At 40.8% G+C, this 17,238-nt stretch overlaps 1 protein-coding gene across 1 annotated transcript in view; it reads left to right on the plus strand.

Moving 5' to 3' along the window:
* The window catches only part of RYR2 (ryanodine receptor 2 (cardiac)), a 385,785-nt gene that overhangs the window by 113,256 nt on the left and 255,291 nt on the right, over positions 1 to 17,238 (plus strand). The window contains exons 5-6 of the mRNA XM_012730855.1: positions 308 to 317; positions 17,125 to 17,199. Coding sequence (XP_012586309.1) covers positions 308 to 317; positions 17,125 to 17,199 — 85 coding nt within the window. The remainder of the gene's footprint in view (positions 1 to 307; positions 318 to 17,124; positions 17,200 to 17,238) is intronic.

Here is a 17,238-nt window from a genome sequence, read left to right on the forward strand (position 1 = left end):
ATTTCATTTGCCTATTAAAGTTCTGGGGAGTCCCACCCCCACCCCCAGCTGATGGCAGAATGGATTTTGTGGTCTCATCAGTTTAAAATACAAGTCATAGCACATGCCTCAGGATGGAGAGATGCTTGCTTTCTTATTTACAATTTCTCCAGCATTACCTGCACACCTGTTTGCCCTAGTTTTACACTTTGTATTTTCATTAAACGTACTTGGCTTGTTCCTGGAAGCATGCTGGGAAGTGCTGATGAGGGAAAGGCCTCAGTTTGTGAGTCTAGAGAATCCTTAATTCGGATGTAGATAGGAAAAGGAATATAGAAGTAGGAAGACAGCCCTTGCCAACTGGGTGATTAGAGTTCGGGGAAGGAAGAAAGATTAGACATCCTAAGCAGAGCACCTGTGATGGCGGAAGTCCAGTAAATATTAGTGTTTCCCATTCCACGCTCGTTGCCTTTTGAACTGTAATTGACCCATCTGAATGCCAGTGTTTTGTAAAAGCCTATAATGTGGACTTATAAAAACTCTTTGAGAAAGGAAAACGTTTTGTTTTGTGCAGCAAGATCTTGCTGTGAAAAGAAGGAAAACTTGAGCTAATTACAGGATGTCTGTAAAGGAAAAAGCTAGTTTCTATTTGAGACTCATTTTTGTGCCTACAGTGTGGACCATCTCATGTAACAGCAGTGTTAACGCTGTAGGACATAAGTGTGGGTGAAACAATGAATTGTGTCTAACATTTGACACTGCATAAAAGGCTTATTCAAATAGCATTCATTTTACACTTTCTTTTGTAAGTGCAACAAGAGAAAAACAGACAACTCTGAAGCCGATATATTTTCTTACACATAAAAAAAAATCCGTTATTAAATAAGTCCATTAATGCACTAGTCTAAAAATGTTCCTTGTAAATGGTAATCTGGCTATTTTTTAAAGCAAATAGGTGAAAAGGCCTCTGGCCTAGGAATTTGGGGGCGAGAGGGAGGAAGAAAACTGGTTAGATTAAAGGCAAAGTAGTTTTACTTTGAATCATTTAGGGTTTGAGAAATCAGAGAACAGTTTCAGGTGTCCCACTTCTGAATTCAGAAGCTGAGTGCTCTAGCTGAGGAAAGACAAGGACAGCAGGCTGGCTGTTTTCAAGGTTTAAGTTAAAAGGAACCGAATTTAAAGAATTAGCAACATGACTTTGTCTGGAGGCACTGGATGGGTCTACATAGACAAGACCTGCATACAGAGACGGCCTAGCACTCTGTCTACAGTATCCCATCAGGCATCTGTGGAGTGGCATTCTGAGCAGAGAGTGAGCAGATAGAGAGTCTGCACATCTCAGGGGTGTGCAGAGACAAAGGTTATGGCCAGAAATGTCAGAGCTTAAAGATACAAGTTCTTGAAGGAAAGGTGCTGTAGTAAGATACATTCTGCAGAGGTTTTCCCCTCAGAACATTCTCTTTTTCTTCACTGTATTGGAAACAAGCCTAGTAGGAAGTTCAATACTGCACAAACGCAACTAAATACCGTTGTACAGTTCAGCACTAATGATACCCTCGAGAGGTCATTGGGATGGAAGGGTAGAGGACCTGGTAACCATTCCAGGTGCTCAGGCGAGACCCTGCATGCTTCATGCACTGTGAGAAGAGGAAAGCATGAGGCTACAAGTCTAAGGCAGGCCTCAGTCTGCTCATCTCCAAACTGGGTTGCAGTGATCTGTTCAACGTCTAGCAGCTAGCCTTAAGTGACCCGCTGTCAAAGAAACATTATTCGAACATCTAGTATGCAGGTCTGACAGGCAATAAAAAATGTCAGTAGGCATACAAGAAAAAGAATCGGGACTAAAGAGAAAACCTAGCATGACTAAGGACCCAGAGGTGATGCAGATTGGTGTTATCTAATGTAAACCTTAAAATAAGCATGTGATGTACAGTAAAAAATCAATGAAACTTTGGATATCAGCATTTATGATAAGTAAAATATGAGTTTAATAGCAGATGAGAGACTGTTGAAGAATGGATTAGTGAATTATAAAGACTGGTTGATTAAATACTTATAGACTGATACTTGAGAGAAGAGAACATGGACAATGAAGAAGGAAATGCTGAGAAACATATTGGTTGTAGTAATCAAGGATGACATATAAGTGATTGATTTCCAGACCAGGACAGCGGCAATATTTGAAGTCTTCAAGGTACCTAGTTTTCAAAATTAATGAAATATATTAACTCACATATTCAGAAAGCTTGCCAAATTCTTGTAGCATAGGAAAACCGCTGACTACCAGAAAAAGAAAAACAATTAAAGCTACTCATTGAGGGGAAAACACAAAACCTGATTATACCATAGAAAACTGTAAACCGGAAGACACAGGCATTTAGCTTCCATGAGGAGAAAACAATCTCTGAATCAGAATTCTCTGCCAGCTAAAATACTCATCCAAAAAGATGGTCAAATAAATAACTCCCTGACAAACAAAAGCAAACAAACAAAAATCTGGAGCTAGGAGGTGGAGTTCCTCTGGCCGCGGGTACATGCGCTCTCAGGGGATAAAGTAAACGCAGAAGGAAGAGATGAAGGGGAGGTATATCGCCAGTGTAAGTTGACGCTGACTCAACAAAGCAGCCCTGAATGTTTTATGGCCTTTCAAATACGCGTGCCCTCAGAATGCTGGAAAATAACAATACAAATAATGGGAGGCGAGGTAGCCAGAGCTAACTGTTCCGAAGATCTAACTTTTCCTGGAAAGTGGCGATGTCGCAGACTGGTGTTCAGTCATGAAATGCCTGGCGGGCCTGCGTAAGCTGTAGGGGCTGTGTCAAAGACAGAGAGGTAGGCTGCTTCGGAGAGAGATGGGATAACCAACTATGTAATTCGTGAAAAAGGGAGAGGGAAAAATAACCTGGTCCTGAAATGTGTTTGGAAAGTAGGTAATGTCGATGAGGCATGACTCTGTACAGGTGCTAAAAACAGGGAACTCTGTGCCCCGAAATGTGAAGATTATGGTAGATAAACTAGGTTTCAGTACGTCTATCGAAAAACAAAAACGAGCTTGTCTCTTTTTTAGTCTTCAGATGACAAACTGTTTAATGTAAGTTCCTACAGATGTTAAAATATTTATTTTCGCGATTGAAATTAATATATTTTTTGAAAAATCCCACAAATTTGGATAAGTGTTCACTGGTCATTCCTTGGGAAATCTTTATTGCCCTTCCATGGTCAGCTCCATTTAAATCATCCTCCACTTCACTGTTGTAGGCATCTAATTCAATGATTCTTGTTAACATTAACAAGAGATGTGTCATGAAATCGCTCTGCTTGGCTTATGCTTAATTACAACTTTCTTGCTCCTGCGTCTGTTAATTCTGTGGACCATTTGTCTTGTCTTATGTGTTTATCGGATAATTCGTCCTAGCACATGCTGTTGCTAAGCCTTTCTTGGATTTTTGGTATTAAATCTGTTATATTACTGTTCTTATTCTTGCTGTAGAAAACAGTTTCTCTTTTGTAAGATAGATCATAAAACAGCCTCTATTACTAATCGTAGGTCAAATTCTCTTCCTTCTAGAAAAATCTCAGTATATTTTCTGTCGTGGTGTGTGTGTCTGTGTGAATTTGAACATATGAAAGTGAAAATAATGACAAAATAATATCATGTCTTTGCTAAATACTGAAATCACTCAAACGATGGCATATTCTGTTCTACACACGAAAAGGAAATAATTTGGTCTTAGTCTTGATTTATTTTTCCTAGAAAAGAATAAGCACATTAATTTGTTTTTGGAGGTAGAAAAGTGAATGATAACTACGCCACATTGGACATGACTACATTCTTCTCTTTGCCCCCATCGAAAGAAATTGACTTGCTACTCTAATGGGATCATGTTTAAAATGAGGACTTGACCTTTATACAACAGCTGAATATCCTGAGAGTTTCTAGCAAAGCTCGGTCTCCCATTCCAATATAATATTCTTTATGAAATAATACATATTTTTGAAAATCGAAAGTTGGGGATAAGCTTAGAACAGCTATTTCTGAAGACTAAATATGTTACTAACAATCCATTACTAGGGAATAGATTGTAACATATTACAAGTGCTTTTAGTAACCTGTTGAACTTCAGAGGAAGTTTTGAAAGCAGTTTCACCTGTATAATTGGACTGATACTTTTACATCACTTTATGGCCTTTTAAAAATATGCATTGTATGTGTTAGGTGCATGTTTCTTTCTAAGAACTTGCTTGCTACAGGATGATGATCATTAGTATAGCACCCCATCCCCCCTTTAGCTATGACGCCCATTATCTACAGAAGTAGCAGCAGGTTTTTATCTGATTAATGGATTTTCTAAGGGAATAATTGCAAGCAAGTTAAATGCACGAAGACTCTGAAGCAAACCCCAGTTCTCAGAGAACAGGAATCAAATATGCTATGGAAAGGTGGGTTTATGGGAAATTACCTTGAGAAATGGAATATAACCCTCCATGTTGAATTTTTTTTTAATTCTAATCAAATTGCCAGGAATCCCAGGATATAGAATATAAACTCTGTTGACCTGTTTTCTTTAATTTGTTCTTTTTTTACACTTTGATTTTATTATATTCACTTAGTACTTAAAGAGGCACATAATGACTATTAGACTACTATGTTCTCATTAATAAATACAAACTTAAAAATAGTTTGATTTTGATATAATGTCAGAATAATTTGGCAAGGCAGGCCTACTGTCAAGTTTTGTTTAATGTTAAAAAGATTGGCATAAGAGAAATATTACTGTTATTTCATGAGAAACTTAGATTCTGTATTTCTAAATTAACCTTTCTATTATCTAGATTTGTATAGTTAGAGGAAGAACAATAGTAGTTTCTAAACCAGGAGGCCTTTGAGGGTGAAGAATTAGTAAATGTTCACATTTGCTTTTGCATATATTATATTACTGTTTGTGTATCTGGTGCTTTTCCAGCCTACTGCCTTTTGAAGTTCTGATTTTTAAATGAATTCATATTTTGCTTGCGGAGATTAAATGTTATTTATTAAAAGTCTGGATACTGTCTCTGAGCCTGTGAAATTGGAAGTAGATATCGGTACAGGAACCACATTTCAGTTTATTTAAATGACTGTAATTGAAACATTGCGAGGTAATTGTTTATTTGCTTGTTATTTATTTTGGCTTTTTCTTTCCACAGCAAGTTGATGTGGAAAAATGGGTATGTGTTTCCATGTATTTACAAGAAATCGTGACCTACACGAGTGCATGCTCGCTGTCGCCTCTAATCTTTTTGTTTTGCTTCCTAGTGTGGCTTATCGTAGTATTCAGATAACTATTTATTAGCAAATAACTGCTACGTTGTAGTAAATAAATATTTTCCCAAGCTCTTGCTAGAACTTTATAAAGTTTCTGGGTTTGCTTCGGCTGCAGTGAGACATGCTAAAATGCTCTTTCTCTCTAGCCCATCCAGTTCTCAGTCGCTGACTGCCCCTAGGGCAGGCTTCTGGCCAGCAGAGAGATTCTTATGACTGACACTGTGTGTCTTTGACCAAAACAATCTTGAGCGCTTACTGTCACCGTTCCATGGCTTAGCCCTTCTGTTTTCCTCTGGATTACCTGTTTTTACAAGCCTACAAGCAAGGTGGTGAATGGCCAGGTGTTGTTTCAGGGTCCTGGAAGCCAAGTGTGGGGCCACATGGGGCTGATTGTGTCACGTGGCCAAGTCACCTTAAGTCTTTGAGCTCAGTTTCTGCATGAGCGGGGGTGGGGGGGGAGGACTTTCCAGAAGGGAACACCCCATAATTCTGACTGGAAGTGAGAGTCTCGCTGACATTGGTACCTCCAGTCTGCTTTTCCCCTCAAGTCTGCGAAACAGTGAGGCTTCTTTTTTGAACTGTTGACTTGTTTTGTTGTTGGTTCTGTGTGTGACTCACTGTGGTAAATTTTTAAAGATGGGCTTCCTTGTTTTTTTCATTTTATCCTTCTTATTTTCCCTGCTTCTCTGGATGCCATCTTCCTGGAATTTTTCTGTCATTTCAGTAGTATTTCATTTTGTCTCCCACACAACTGATGTTCACCTGACTTCTTGTGATTTTTCGGCCCCTTTTCACTTCTTTCAGCCCTTTACTTCCAAGGGAAGTTTGTCTTCTGAGTTAGCCCTTTCCATCACGGTGGCATCCCTCGACTGCCTCTGAGGAGCACAGCACCGCCACAGGGGATTTCAGGCAACAGCAAATTCATCTTCTGTTTCCTTATAACTGAACTGTTACTGGGTCCCCAAATGTTTCGTCTTGAACCGTTTACCATTTCTGTGCCTAGACTTAAAACTCGGACCCAGACTTCACATTTTTCTTGTCTGGGGAATGGAAGCCTCTTTCTTTTAAGAATATCTCTGCCACCTGCCTTGGAGTCCACCCCCCCCACCCCGGTGACACTGGCTTCTGCTGTCTTTTCTCATCTCCGCTGCCCTGCAAGTTCGTCGGGCACTTCTCTGCCATAGCCAGCTCCGTGTGGGGCAGCTGTTTTCCAGCCACTCAAACCACTTCAAGTCTTTTGAAAACAGAGAATCTGTGAGTGACTCAAACCCCCTTTTTACCTTGCCTGCCAGTATCTGCTTTGCTTTTCTGTGCCCTGGGTCGTTTTTGATCTGCTTCCCAATGTGGTTTTCCTCTTACTTTCATCATCATGTCTCTTGTCAAACCCATTCGTCACTTGGAGATCATATAATAATGTCCCACGGGATGTGTTTTAGAAAGCCTCTACGCATTCTGTGTGTGGCCCAGTAGTTTCATATTTGAGCTTATACTTTGAAGATTCAGCTAAAGAAAACCTTATGCATCAGTAAGTTTGAAATCGCAACGTAATGGTCCCTTGAAGGGTCACAGAAAACACGTTAGCCCCAAGCCCTTGTTTTGGCAATGAAATGTGCAATAGGGCGGCTGAGTTTGTCAGGCAGGAGGGCTGCTTCCCCTATGGCCCTTGTCAGGGTCTGGAGCCTCCTAAGCCTCAGGTTGTAGGGGACAAAGAGGGAAGTTGCCAGAAAATACTTCTAAACTGTCCTTCCACAGGTGTTTAAACTGACTCTCTGTGGGCGCTGGGGAGGCTTTCTTAGGGGTGCCCCCTCGCTCAGGGCTCTCTGGCCTTGGTTCTCTTGCCCACCCCAGTGTTCTCCCGGTGGGGGGCACTTATCCCTCACCCCTCGGTGTCTTGCAGCATGAAGACGCCCCCGTCTGCCTCTCCTTGGGCGACTCTCGGCCGTATGGTCACTTCTCAGCTGCCATCCTGTGTCCTGGCAGTCTACCTGCCAGCCGCTTTCTCTCCATCCCCAGGCAGAGTCAGATGTTGGTCCCCCCAACTCCTGGGGCCCGGGGTGTCCTCGGAGCCCTCCTCACTGGACTTCAGCCGGGGCAGGGCTGTCCTCCAGCCGCGCAGCACCTCTTTGGAGGCCACTCTTTGGCGCCCTCCCTGGGAGACCAGCCAGGTGGGCAGAGGCCAGCCAGTGGATGCCTCCATGGGAGCCCTGTTGACACGGGGGTGGAGCCTGGGGCTGGGGTGTGCTCCCCTTTGCGTCTCTGCTGGGGACGGCCTCCTGCCTCCCAGGTGCACCGGGACCTGCAGCCTGCACACCTCCACGGAGGCTGAGGTCACTTCTTCATCAGTTTTCTGATGGCCTCATTTCGGTGACTTCGTCAAAGTCAGGCAATCGCAGAGCTTTGTCCCGCCGTCTGGCCCTGCCTTGTCCTGCATACCAGTGTCCCGAGCCTTCGTCGTAGATCCGAGCAGAGCCCATGCAAAATCAGTGGTGCCTATGCACCAGCCATATTTGTGAGCACGAACGAAAATAGTGACGAGCTGTTTTGGGTTTCTGCTCGCCCCACTCCTGGCTTCTCAGCCGTCCTGACCGCCAGTGTTTGTTTCTCACACAAAGCTCTGGACTGGCAGCTTACCTACCACGAGTTGGGGATGATAAAGGCAAGGGAAAGTTGGTAGTATTTTTGTCCAGGAAGCAGCTTCTATAGACGAGGTGATGTGTGATACCCGCACTTACTCTAAAAAATACACTGAATCTGCTGTAATTTTAAAGCCAAAATATAACTAGTAGTTCTCAAAAATAATACCTTGTCACACGCCACTATTTTGTAAACATCTGTGAAATGCTTTCATGTTACCGAGGTTTGTTAATGTTTAAATGGCTTGGATAAAAATAGTACTTGGCTATCCTGATAGAGATGACTTTTTTTATAAGTACGTGGTGATCTGAGTGCAGGGACCACGCTGTCCTGAGGAAACTGCCACCTCTCCTCTCTAGAGGTCAATTTATATTTTTAATTTAGAGAAACACTGTGATGTGAGCTGGGAAGGGGAGAAAACTTTAATAGTGCTTCTGTTCCAATGTAAGCATTCATGCAGCTCAGCTGTTTAGAAATGTCACCCAAAGATTAAATGTAGCTTATCAGGGTAACTAATTTTCCGTTACCTTTCTGGAAGAAGAACTGAATAATCATATATTCCTGTTTATGTATTCCCGAGAGAGTAAAGCATTTATACAGGGCATTGTCACTCTAACAGAAATAGTTGAGGTTTTTTTTTAGACATATTAGCCACATCTGCAGTTAGCTAGTATATATTGCGATATGTTTTGAATTTGGAATTGCTAATCTTAACTTCTTCTGGAATTAAGAATTGATGGGGCACCATTAATTCAAAGTAGTCAACACACCCAAGTTTTGGTGGTAAAATTACTTTTTTTTTTCTTTCAGTAGAATAAAATGTAACAGTTATGTCCTTAGTCTCCATGGAGAGACTTATGGAGAATTTTAGCATCTTGATACATGGGGAGGAAAAAGTGACAAAAGAGGCTTAAATCTTGTGGATAGTTTATATGTAGAGTAAGACACTTCATTCCCTTATTGAAATCTTCATTTTTGAAGATTTCTGAATCAAAATTTGACATGTCTCTCAGATTGTCTTATTGGAAAAATCCAATCTTGCTAACTCTTTATCTCTACAATTTTTGAGACAGCGTTTCAGTAGTTTTTTTGAAACTTCTAGAAGAAGTCAACATATAGAAGTGATACATTTTTAACCAACTGTCATTTAATGAAACTGAAATAACAGTTCAAAAAAAAAATCAAGGTTGAACCCTTTGAAAGGCATAATTATGGTAGAGGAACTATTTAATATCCCTGAATTACCGATTCTTTCCTTGTACCAGTAACGGATTGAATATAATTGTGATTCACTTGCTGTCCACGATTTGATTATAATTTTCAGCATAAAGGTCACTGTGTGATTTGTTTTTCTCCTTCTAGTCATTGCATGTGCTGAGAAGATCCTCAGGTCTCCCAGATCCAGTGACAAGCGCTCACAAACCCAGGGTGAGCTCCTGGAGGCACACAGAGCCTGCTCTCTCTGAGTTAAATCATGAGATTGCTACATTCCTGTTTCCCCTGTGATGTGGTGTAATTAAGGGCTATATGCCTCAAATCTTAGTTGCATTTGAAATTTTGTCTGAACTATCAATTTTGACCAACTATAGAAATGCTTGTTGACAGGATAGTCTTTGACCTGTCAATTTTGAAATAATTAAACTAGGACACTGAAGTACTGCCGTTTGAAGTTTTATCTCAAAGAATTCAAATGTCCCCACTGCACTTCTGAGTAAACGGGTCATCATCCAAAGCTTCTTCTAAGTCAGAGTCCATGCTCAGAGCCGGACTGTAATTGTCTTTCTAACGATCCATTTCTATACCTGCAATAAAATTTCTTACCTAGTAAAATGTTCATGCATGAAATAAATCTAGTTAATTCCTTTACTAAGCTTTTTGGAGCATAAAATAATAATTTATCCCTTCACTGAGGTTATTTTCTTCAACATTTATCTTTAAACATGAGTTGTTTTCTCTCTTCTCTATCCTATCAACTTTTAAAGGTTTTTTGTTGTTATTATTCATTCACTGTTACTTTTGGTGATACCTCAGCAGTGTTTATATTGCTATTAAAACAGTGTTCATTTTCTTCCTCCCTTGTGTGTGACTGATCTCTTTGAATATCTCATAAAACTATAGTTTTGGTAACATCTAACTCTTAGGCCAAATTGACCTACAGCTGATTTGTACAGAGGTTGTCTTTAATGCTACAAATAACCTTTCATGTTTTAAATTACCTTTGAAAGTAATATGTCTGCTGTAAATGCTGTTCTTTCTCATCCGCCAGAAGGACAGATTCGTTTTGCCAATTACAGCATTCATTCTGCTTACCTGTGCAATCTTCCTATGTGTGACTAGACCTTCCTGCCCCTACAAGACGTAACCATTACGACCTCACTCACGCCTCCCTGCTACTTTTTCTGTGAACTACAATTCTCATGTAGTTCGACCTAGATAGCTGTCAAAACCAGCCTGAAAACATTTCTGAAAGAAAAATCACTAAAACTAGATCAATTTAAAAAGGGCTCATGAAGAATCTGTTATACATCACGTTCTATAACAAAATTGTGTGTTTTTTCTAATTATACTTAAAAATGATTTTTCGTAATTCCTTTAGTGATATCTATAATCCTAGTGATGAAATGTTGACATACTGTTGGTCACTATCAACATGGAAAATTCTTCCTCTTACCACTAACATCGATATTGGTTATAGAAGATGTAACTAAGCAGCCTATATTTTCCAAGCCGAGAATGAAATGGTTCTTTACAAAATTTCCTTAAAATTAAAAATGAAAATAGTCACAATAGCATTGCCATTTAGTAATAAACATATTACCGTGTGTGTATGCTTCCAGGGAAACAATGGTGAAATTCACAAATGTCTTTCTAGATTAGAAGACTCTCCCTTTCTGAATTTTTAAACATTATTTTGAATATGTGTATACTTTCTCTTAGGACTTACATGCTCTTGACAATCCAGTTTCACCCTAAGTTTGGAACTATAATGGCATTTTTCTTCCTTAGCTCTTTTTTATCTGTGCATCTCTCCTAGGAGTATGAAGTCAAAGAAACCTTATGAGTCTAAAGAAAGTGAAGGGATACATGTTTAAACTATATTGTTTAGGTGAATAATGTAGTCATAACTAATCACGAAAGGAGACTCTATTTTCAGAGAAAAGAGACGTTTTGTGATTTTTCTTTGCAATACACATCTTACGGTATGCAGGGAATTGCGTGTGTCATTTTGCATGAAGTGGGAACAGCTCCTGGTAGTGTATTAGTTTATGAGCTACACTACCTGTTTCTAACCCACTATTTCTTTGAAAATTTGTTGCCTTCTGTTTACATCACTGCATTTTTTTGTGCCAAAAATGAAATGTAAGAAGTTTACAGCATTTGCAGAATAAATTTTAAGGTTTTTATCTTTGGTTTATTTTTGGTGCTTAATTATGTTATACATTGAATCACGCATTAACTAGACTGGCATGTTTTCACAGAAAAACAAATAACTAATGTGAAAATATTTTCAAGAGTTCTGCTTGCTACAGCTTTTCTCTAGCATGTAGCTGATACTAAGTTTTGTTGTGACAATACAGTGAATGTGGTTTTTAGTTTTGTTTATTGTTGACATGGTCCCATTTAGGACAATGGAGTCACAATAAATAAGAGATGTTTTAAAATAAGTTCCTGAGTTACTTTTTGTATTTAATACTTTCTCTTTTTTTCTTATGCCCCTACAGAAATTCATGATGAAGGTAAGACATTGGATCATTTCTGTTCTGTGTAATCCTTGTATATTTTATGTTTGGATACAAATGTTTGCTCAGTGTTTGACTTCATGAAAGTTTTCCCCACATTTTAAAGTTTGAAAACTTTGTATCAGATTTAGTAATTCAAGTTTAAATAAGTAAATCACATATTTAGTTTTGTCAAATTAACAATCAGCATTTGTCAAATTAACAATCAGCAGTGTCATACTGTAACATTAAATTTTCTTGTGCCATTGTTAGGCATTTCTGCCATTAAAAGAGATTTAAAAAGCTTCTTATTTAAACTTCTCCACTGTGGGGATTATTGGCGGTTTTGTGTACAAGAATTTTTGCCTGAACACAACAGGGAATTTATGTTGGAAAATTAAGAGAGGCACCAAGGAGTTTCTATTGAACTACTTCAAGATAAATGAAAAAAACAAAAAACAAAAACAAAAAAACCACCCTTTTCCATTTCTCTACCAAATGAGTAAAATGGAGAGTTTTTTTTTTTTAAAGATTTATTTATTCATTCGTACAGAACTGGGGTACAGGCCAGAGATGCGGAGGGTGAGAGGATTCACCAGAGACAGAGTGGGGTGCAGAACAGGCAGATTGAGGAAGTACACTGCTGAGGGGAGCAGCGGGCAGGTCAGGAGAGGTCTGCCACGCCCTGTGGATTTCCTCTGGGGCAGGCAGGGATCGAACTCATGCGAAAGTGGCTTAAGCTTCTTTGTGCTGTGCTTTAACCAGCTGTGCCACCAGGGAGGGCCCAAGATGAAAATAAAAGAGAAGAGCAAAATTCATCATTATGCCATTGGTGGAAATATGTAGGTGATATCGATACACATAAAATTTTAAAACAGTGGACAGTCTGTCTTTATTTCAGGTTTATATGTTTATAACAGGTCTCATGTTATAAATTAGCAGCAAAACACGAGTATGTTCTTTCTTGGCAGAAAAGAAAGAATTAATGAAATCTGATGCAAGAAAATGCTGTTTTTTTTGCTAAGTCCGCACTTTATCATCCAGTCCAATCCCAGTACTTTACCCATCAACATTCTGTTTCCCACTGGAGACAAATACATGGAATTTAAAGCTCAAGCTCTTTCATGAGAGCACATTTATAGAAAAATCAATGCAAATAAAAAGATGATGCAGAATTAGTTTAAACCAGATGGTGCACTAACCTAATTTCTCTTAACTGCAGTACCAGAAGCCTTATTTTTATACCTGCTTTGGATGATCTAAATGGTTAGAATTTGACTAAGTGGAGGTCAGATGCATTAAATCATAGTAAATTAAGCTGCTTAAAAGGAAAAGGGTGATGAATTTTCTTACACTTGCCAGTGTTGCTTTGTTTGGAGTTTTACGCGCTGATAAGTGTTATTTAATGACCTCCTAGAATCAGACAAGGGCTTTCTTGATTCAGGAGTCCACTCTTGTGGGTGGTCCTGCATGATTAGTTAAAGCTCTCCTAGGCCTGCTCTGTTCCCTCAGGAGACTTTTGCTTATTACTTAGCATCACAAGTAAGCCCCTAAGTGCCAAATGACTGTCTCGACAAGGTCCAAGTGGCTTTGCCAAGCCCGTTAGTTTTGCACTGAAGACAGAAGCCTTTTTAGTATGAACATCCTGTGAACAAGCTGTGTGGTGCTTTTATTTATTTATTTTTAGTTTTAGGGGGCTGGTTTTGTTTTACTTTTATTTCAATGTAATCATTGTTCTTTTTTTTATGCAGAGTATTTACAATACTTTATTGAATGACATTGAAAAAGCCCTAAAATAAATGAAGACAATTGCCAGCCTTTGGATAGAAAAATGACATCTTAAAGCTGTTGATGCTCCCCCAAGCTTATCTATAATTCAAACCCTAATAGTTTTTTTTTTTAATTTTTAAAACATATTCATAATAATGAAAGCTAGCAGGGCTGTTGGAGAATTGCTGCTGCCAGGGACCCTGAAATTGATCAGAACTCCAGGCTGACAAAAGCAATTCTGTTCCATTCCTGTCAATCTCACACTGTTAATTTGCATTTTGAGTCATTCTCTGATAATATAAAAGTTTATGCATAGAGATAAATTTGTTTTTCTTCTCTAAAACCACTAATTTTCCCAATATTACTCTTATTTGAAGCTGAACTTTTCTAAACATTTGAATGGTTGAAAGAACTTCTGATGCAACTTTTCTTTTGTTGTCTATTATTTTACATTTTGACAGCTCACTTCAGTATTGTGGTTATAAATACACTTTAGGAGGTCATGGTTTTATTTGTAAAGTGTTGTGTCATGTTATAGCAGTCAAAGAATATAGAAACATTCTTCTATGAAGTCTGATTTATTTTTAAAAGTTCTCTTGCATTAGATAGATCTGGAATTAACATGCAGATTAACGTTGATTAACATGCAGAAAGACTTAAAAAACTGGAAGAGCTTCAACTATTTAGATCTTATATAGTTAGTAAACTAAACAATTTTAAACAGCACACTAGTACTAGAGATAGATTCATAGCCGAAAAACAAAAACCACTGACCAGAGGGCAGTAAAACACAGAATCAGTATTTTCAAGAACTTTGTAATACATCCTCTAGTTGAAGGTATTCAGAAATAGACAAAGACTTAATTCTTGAACTTCCACTAACAGCTTGCAAATATTTTGAAGGAAATCACATGGAACTCAGCATATAGTTAATAAGTTAATGATCAATTAGAGTTTTCACAGAAAAAAATCGTTCTTGGTAGAGAGACGGTCAGACTGAACCTCTTCTTCACACTCTCAGCACCTGGTGCTGTATCTGAGACAGCACCACAGTATAAATAAATATAAATATTATCGTTGTAATATTTACTGGAGATTGACAGGGCTCGAGTCTACATGGCATGAGGTGAACTGAAGTTTTACCTGTCACCTGCAGTTTTAATTTCCTCATTCTCTTTTCATTGGTACAATCGAGGGCGCTTTTCACTCTGCTTGTATTGTAAATGTCAAGGAACAGTTCACATCTTAACACAAAACAAAGCACAGATATTATCTTTCCCAAAGTGTGATTTTGAAAAGCCGCTGACCTTGAGCTCGGTGGTCCGCGGTTGTCACTCTCTCCAGAGGGTCTCCTGGCCGATGCCCAACGTGGTGTGGCTGCAGCCCACTGTGCTTACAGCTGTAGGCTTGGGGGACTGGTAGGAAAGACGAACCCCTTTTGGAAAACACTGAATTCTGCGTTGTGGCGTATCGCACAGCCGAGAGGAGCTTTTTCTCACTGACGTTGCTGGGGGAAGAGTCCTGCAGTTCACCTGAGTTCACCTGAGCCAGGCTGTCACAGGACAGGAACAACCCTAGAGATGGTTTCATAAAGTAGCAGCGGTTCCTTACATTAGAGGAAGCTCACAAATACTGTAAATACTGTTCACTTAAATTTCTCAAGAACTAGACAAATCGAAGGAAATTGATACAGCTGACGGAAAAAAAAAAAAAAAACGGAAAAAACTCAGATTCCTTTGGATGGATGCAGTTCACACCCACGATCTTTTGCTGACTGTTGGTTAAAGGAACACATTATTCAGTGTGCCCCACAAATAGAAATTATGCGTTTTATTTTTTTCTGAAATAGAGCCAATTAGAGTACTATTATTTCAAAATGATAAATTAGAGGAAAATGTTGTAGACCATGTGATCGGAATTGGATCCCCTTTGTGTTAATTGTGCTCTTTTAAGTAACCAAATTAATTTAGTATGAGCTATTTGCATATTTTTTTATAAAAGGTCTATTAATACTAAATCTGCAGCAAAAACTAGGTTTTAAGTAGTGAAGGAATCTAGTGTAAAATCTGTAATTGTCTAATTGTATATAATTTTTAGTTGAAAGAAAATTCAGACACGGAATTATCTCCCTCTTGGCTTAATCAACGTGAATGTTTATGTGTGCGCATGTGGAATTTTTTCCATAGGCAGAGCTTTACAATAAAAGCAGCACTTAGCCTCTGGTTAAATCCTCATCCTTCATTTAAAAATAAACTAAATAAAAAAAAATAAACTAAATAATATGCAATGTTGTCCACCACAGCTACTTCAGTAAAAATGAAGTTTATAATATAAAAACAAACCTACTTTACTGCTCTGTCCAATGTTATCAAAGCACAGCTGGTTTTACAGCTTTAGAACTCTTTTCTGGATTTAAAAGGTAGCTACCTAGGAGCAGATTCAAATCCGACAAATTATGTAAAATTGATCTTGGCCATGATAAATCAAATATTTGTTGACATATATAGGAGACAAAATATTCTCTAAAGACGGCCTCGTGCTGAGGGAGAACATAGATAGCATTGTAAAGTGGACTTTTCTCTTTTCCTCTCAGTAGGTGAGAAAGGGATCTTCCTTTTGAAAAAATCAGTTTTTCTTGTAATTTTAACATATTCTTAAAGAGCCTTCCAGGTATATAAATACAAATAAAGCTATTTTAAGAAGGCGAATGAGCAATGAAGGAGGGACAGATTTTAAGTCAGTACGGTATATTGGCGTCGCCTCTTAGACTGCTTTGACTCCGACCTTGCATATACACGCGTGTTGGGCGCACGCACACGCGAGAGCGGGTCTCGCCTTCCGCCTCCCGGAGACCCCTCTCCCTCAGCCGGCCTCCGCCGCTCCGCGTTCTTGCGCTCCCCTGGGCCCGCTCCAGCCCGTCACTCCTCCTCCTGTGAGGCCGCTCTCAGTCCGCGCTCCCTTCCTCCCCCAGACTCTTCCCGGGAATTTCCTCACCCGCCTCAGAACTCCAGCGCGGGTCCTCGGGGACACACAGCCCAGCCCAGGGCAGGAGGCGGCTCGCGGTGCGGCCACCAGACCGTGGTCACGCGAAGGGCTGGGCGCGCGGAGCTCTCGGAGGGGCAGCGCGGAGGGGTGGCCTTTACCTGGCCTCGCAGCAGCACGAGGTGGCGGCGGAGACTGGGGAGGGCGCCGGCAGCAAGGGGGCAGCTGGTCTCCTCAGGACAGGACGCCACGTCCGCGTGTCTGAGGTGCGGGAGGCCGGAGGCGGGAGGCCAGACGGGGTCAAGGCTAAGCGTCCGCCACAAAGTGTGGAGCCCACACAACAGCGGCCGTGTCGCAGCGGCCGCATGGCGGCGGCCGTCCGTGCCTGCCCCGGGCCCCTGGGTCACAGCCTGAAGGCCGCCGGGGTCTTTCCTCACAGGCCTCAGGGGCCAGAGCGTCCTCGACTTGTCCGGGCTCATCCGACCCACGCGAGACTCCTGCAAGGAGGCGATGCTGGCCCCTGCGCGCAGCCGTCAGTGCGCCGCGCCGCGCTAGGCCAGTTGTCCCGAAGCAGCGTTCCTCCCTGAGCTCAGCCGCTGGCGGCCTCCACAGAAGCCCCTCCCGTCCCCATCCCCTGCCGGACCCCTTCAGGGCTCCCCTCTGTGCGCCCCTGTTTCTGCCCCGCGCGTGCTCACTGTGCCTGTTTTCTCTTCCCGCCCTTTCTGCTGGTGTCAGACGGCGCAGGGGAGCGGCCACCGGACGCTGCTGTACGGCCACGCCATCCTGCTCCGCCACTCCTACAGCGGCATGGTGAGTCCCCGCCTGCCCTCGTGGGGCCTGGCCTGGCCA

This window comes from Condylura cristata, unplaced genomic scaffold, assembly GCF_000260355.1.
Source record: "Condylura cristata isolate star-nosed mole 26May11 unplaced genomic scaffold, ConCri1.0 scaffold00029, whole genome shotgun sequence".
NCBI lineage: Eukaryota > Metazoa > Chordata > Mammalia > Eulipotyphla > Talpidae > Condylura > Condylura cristata.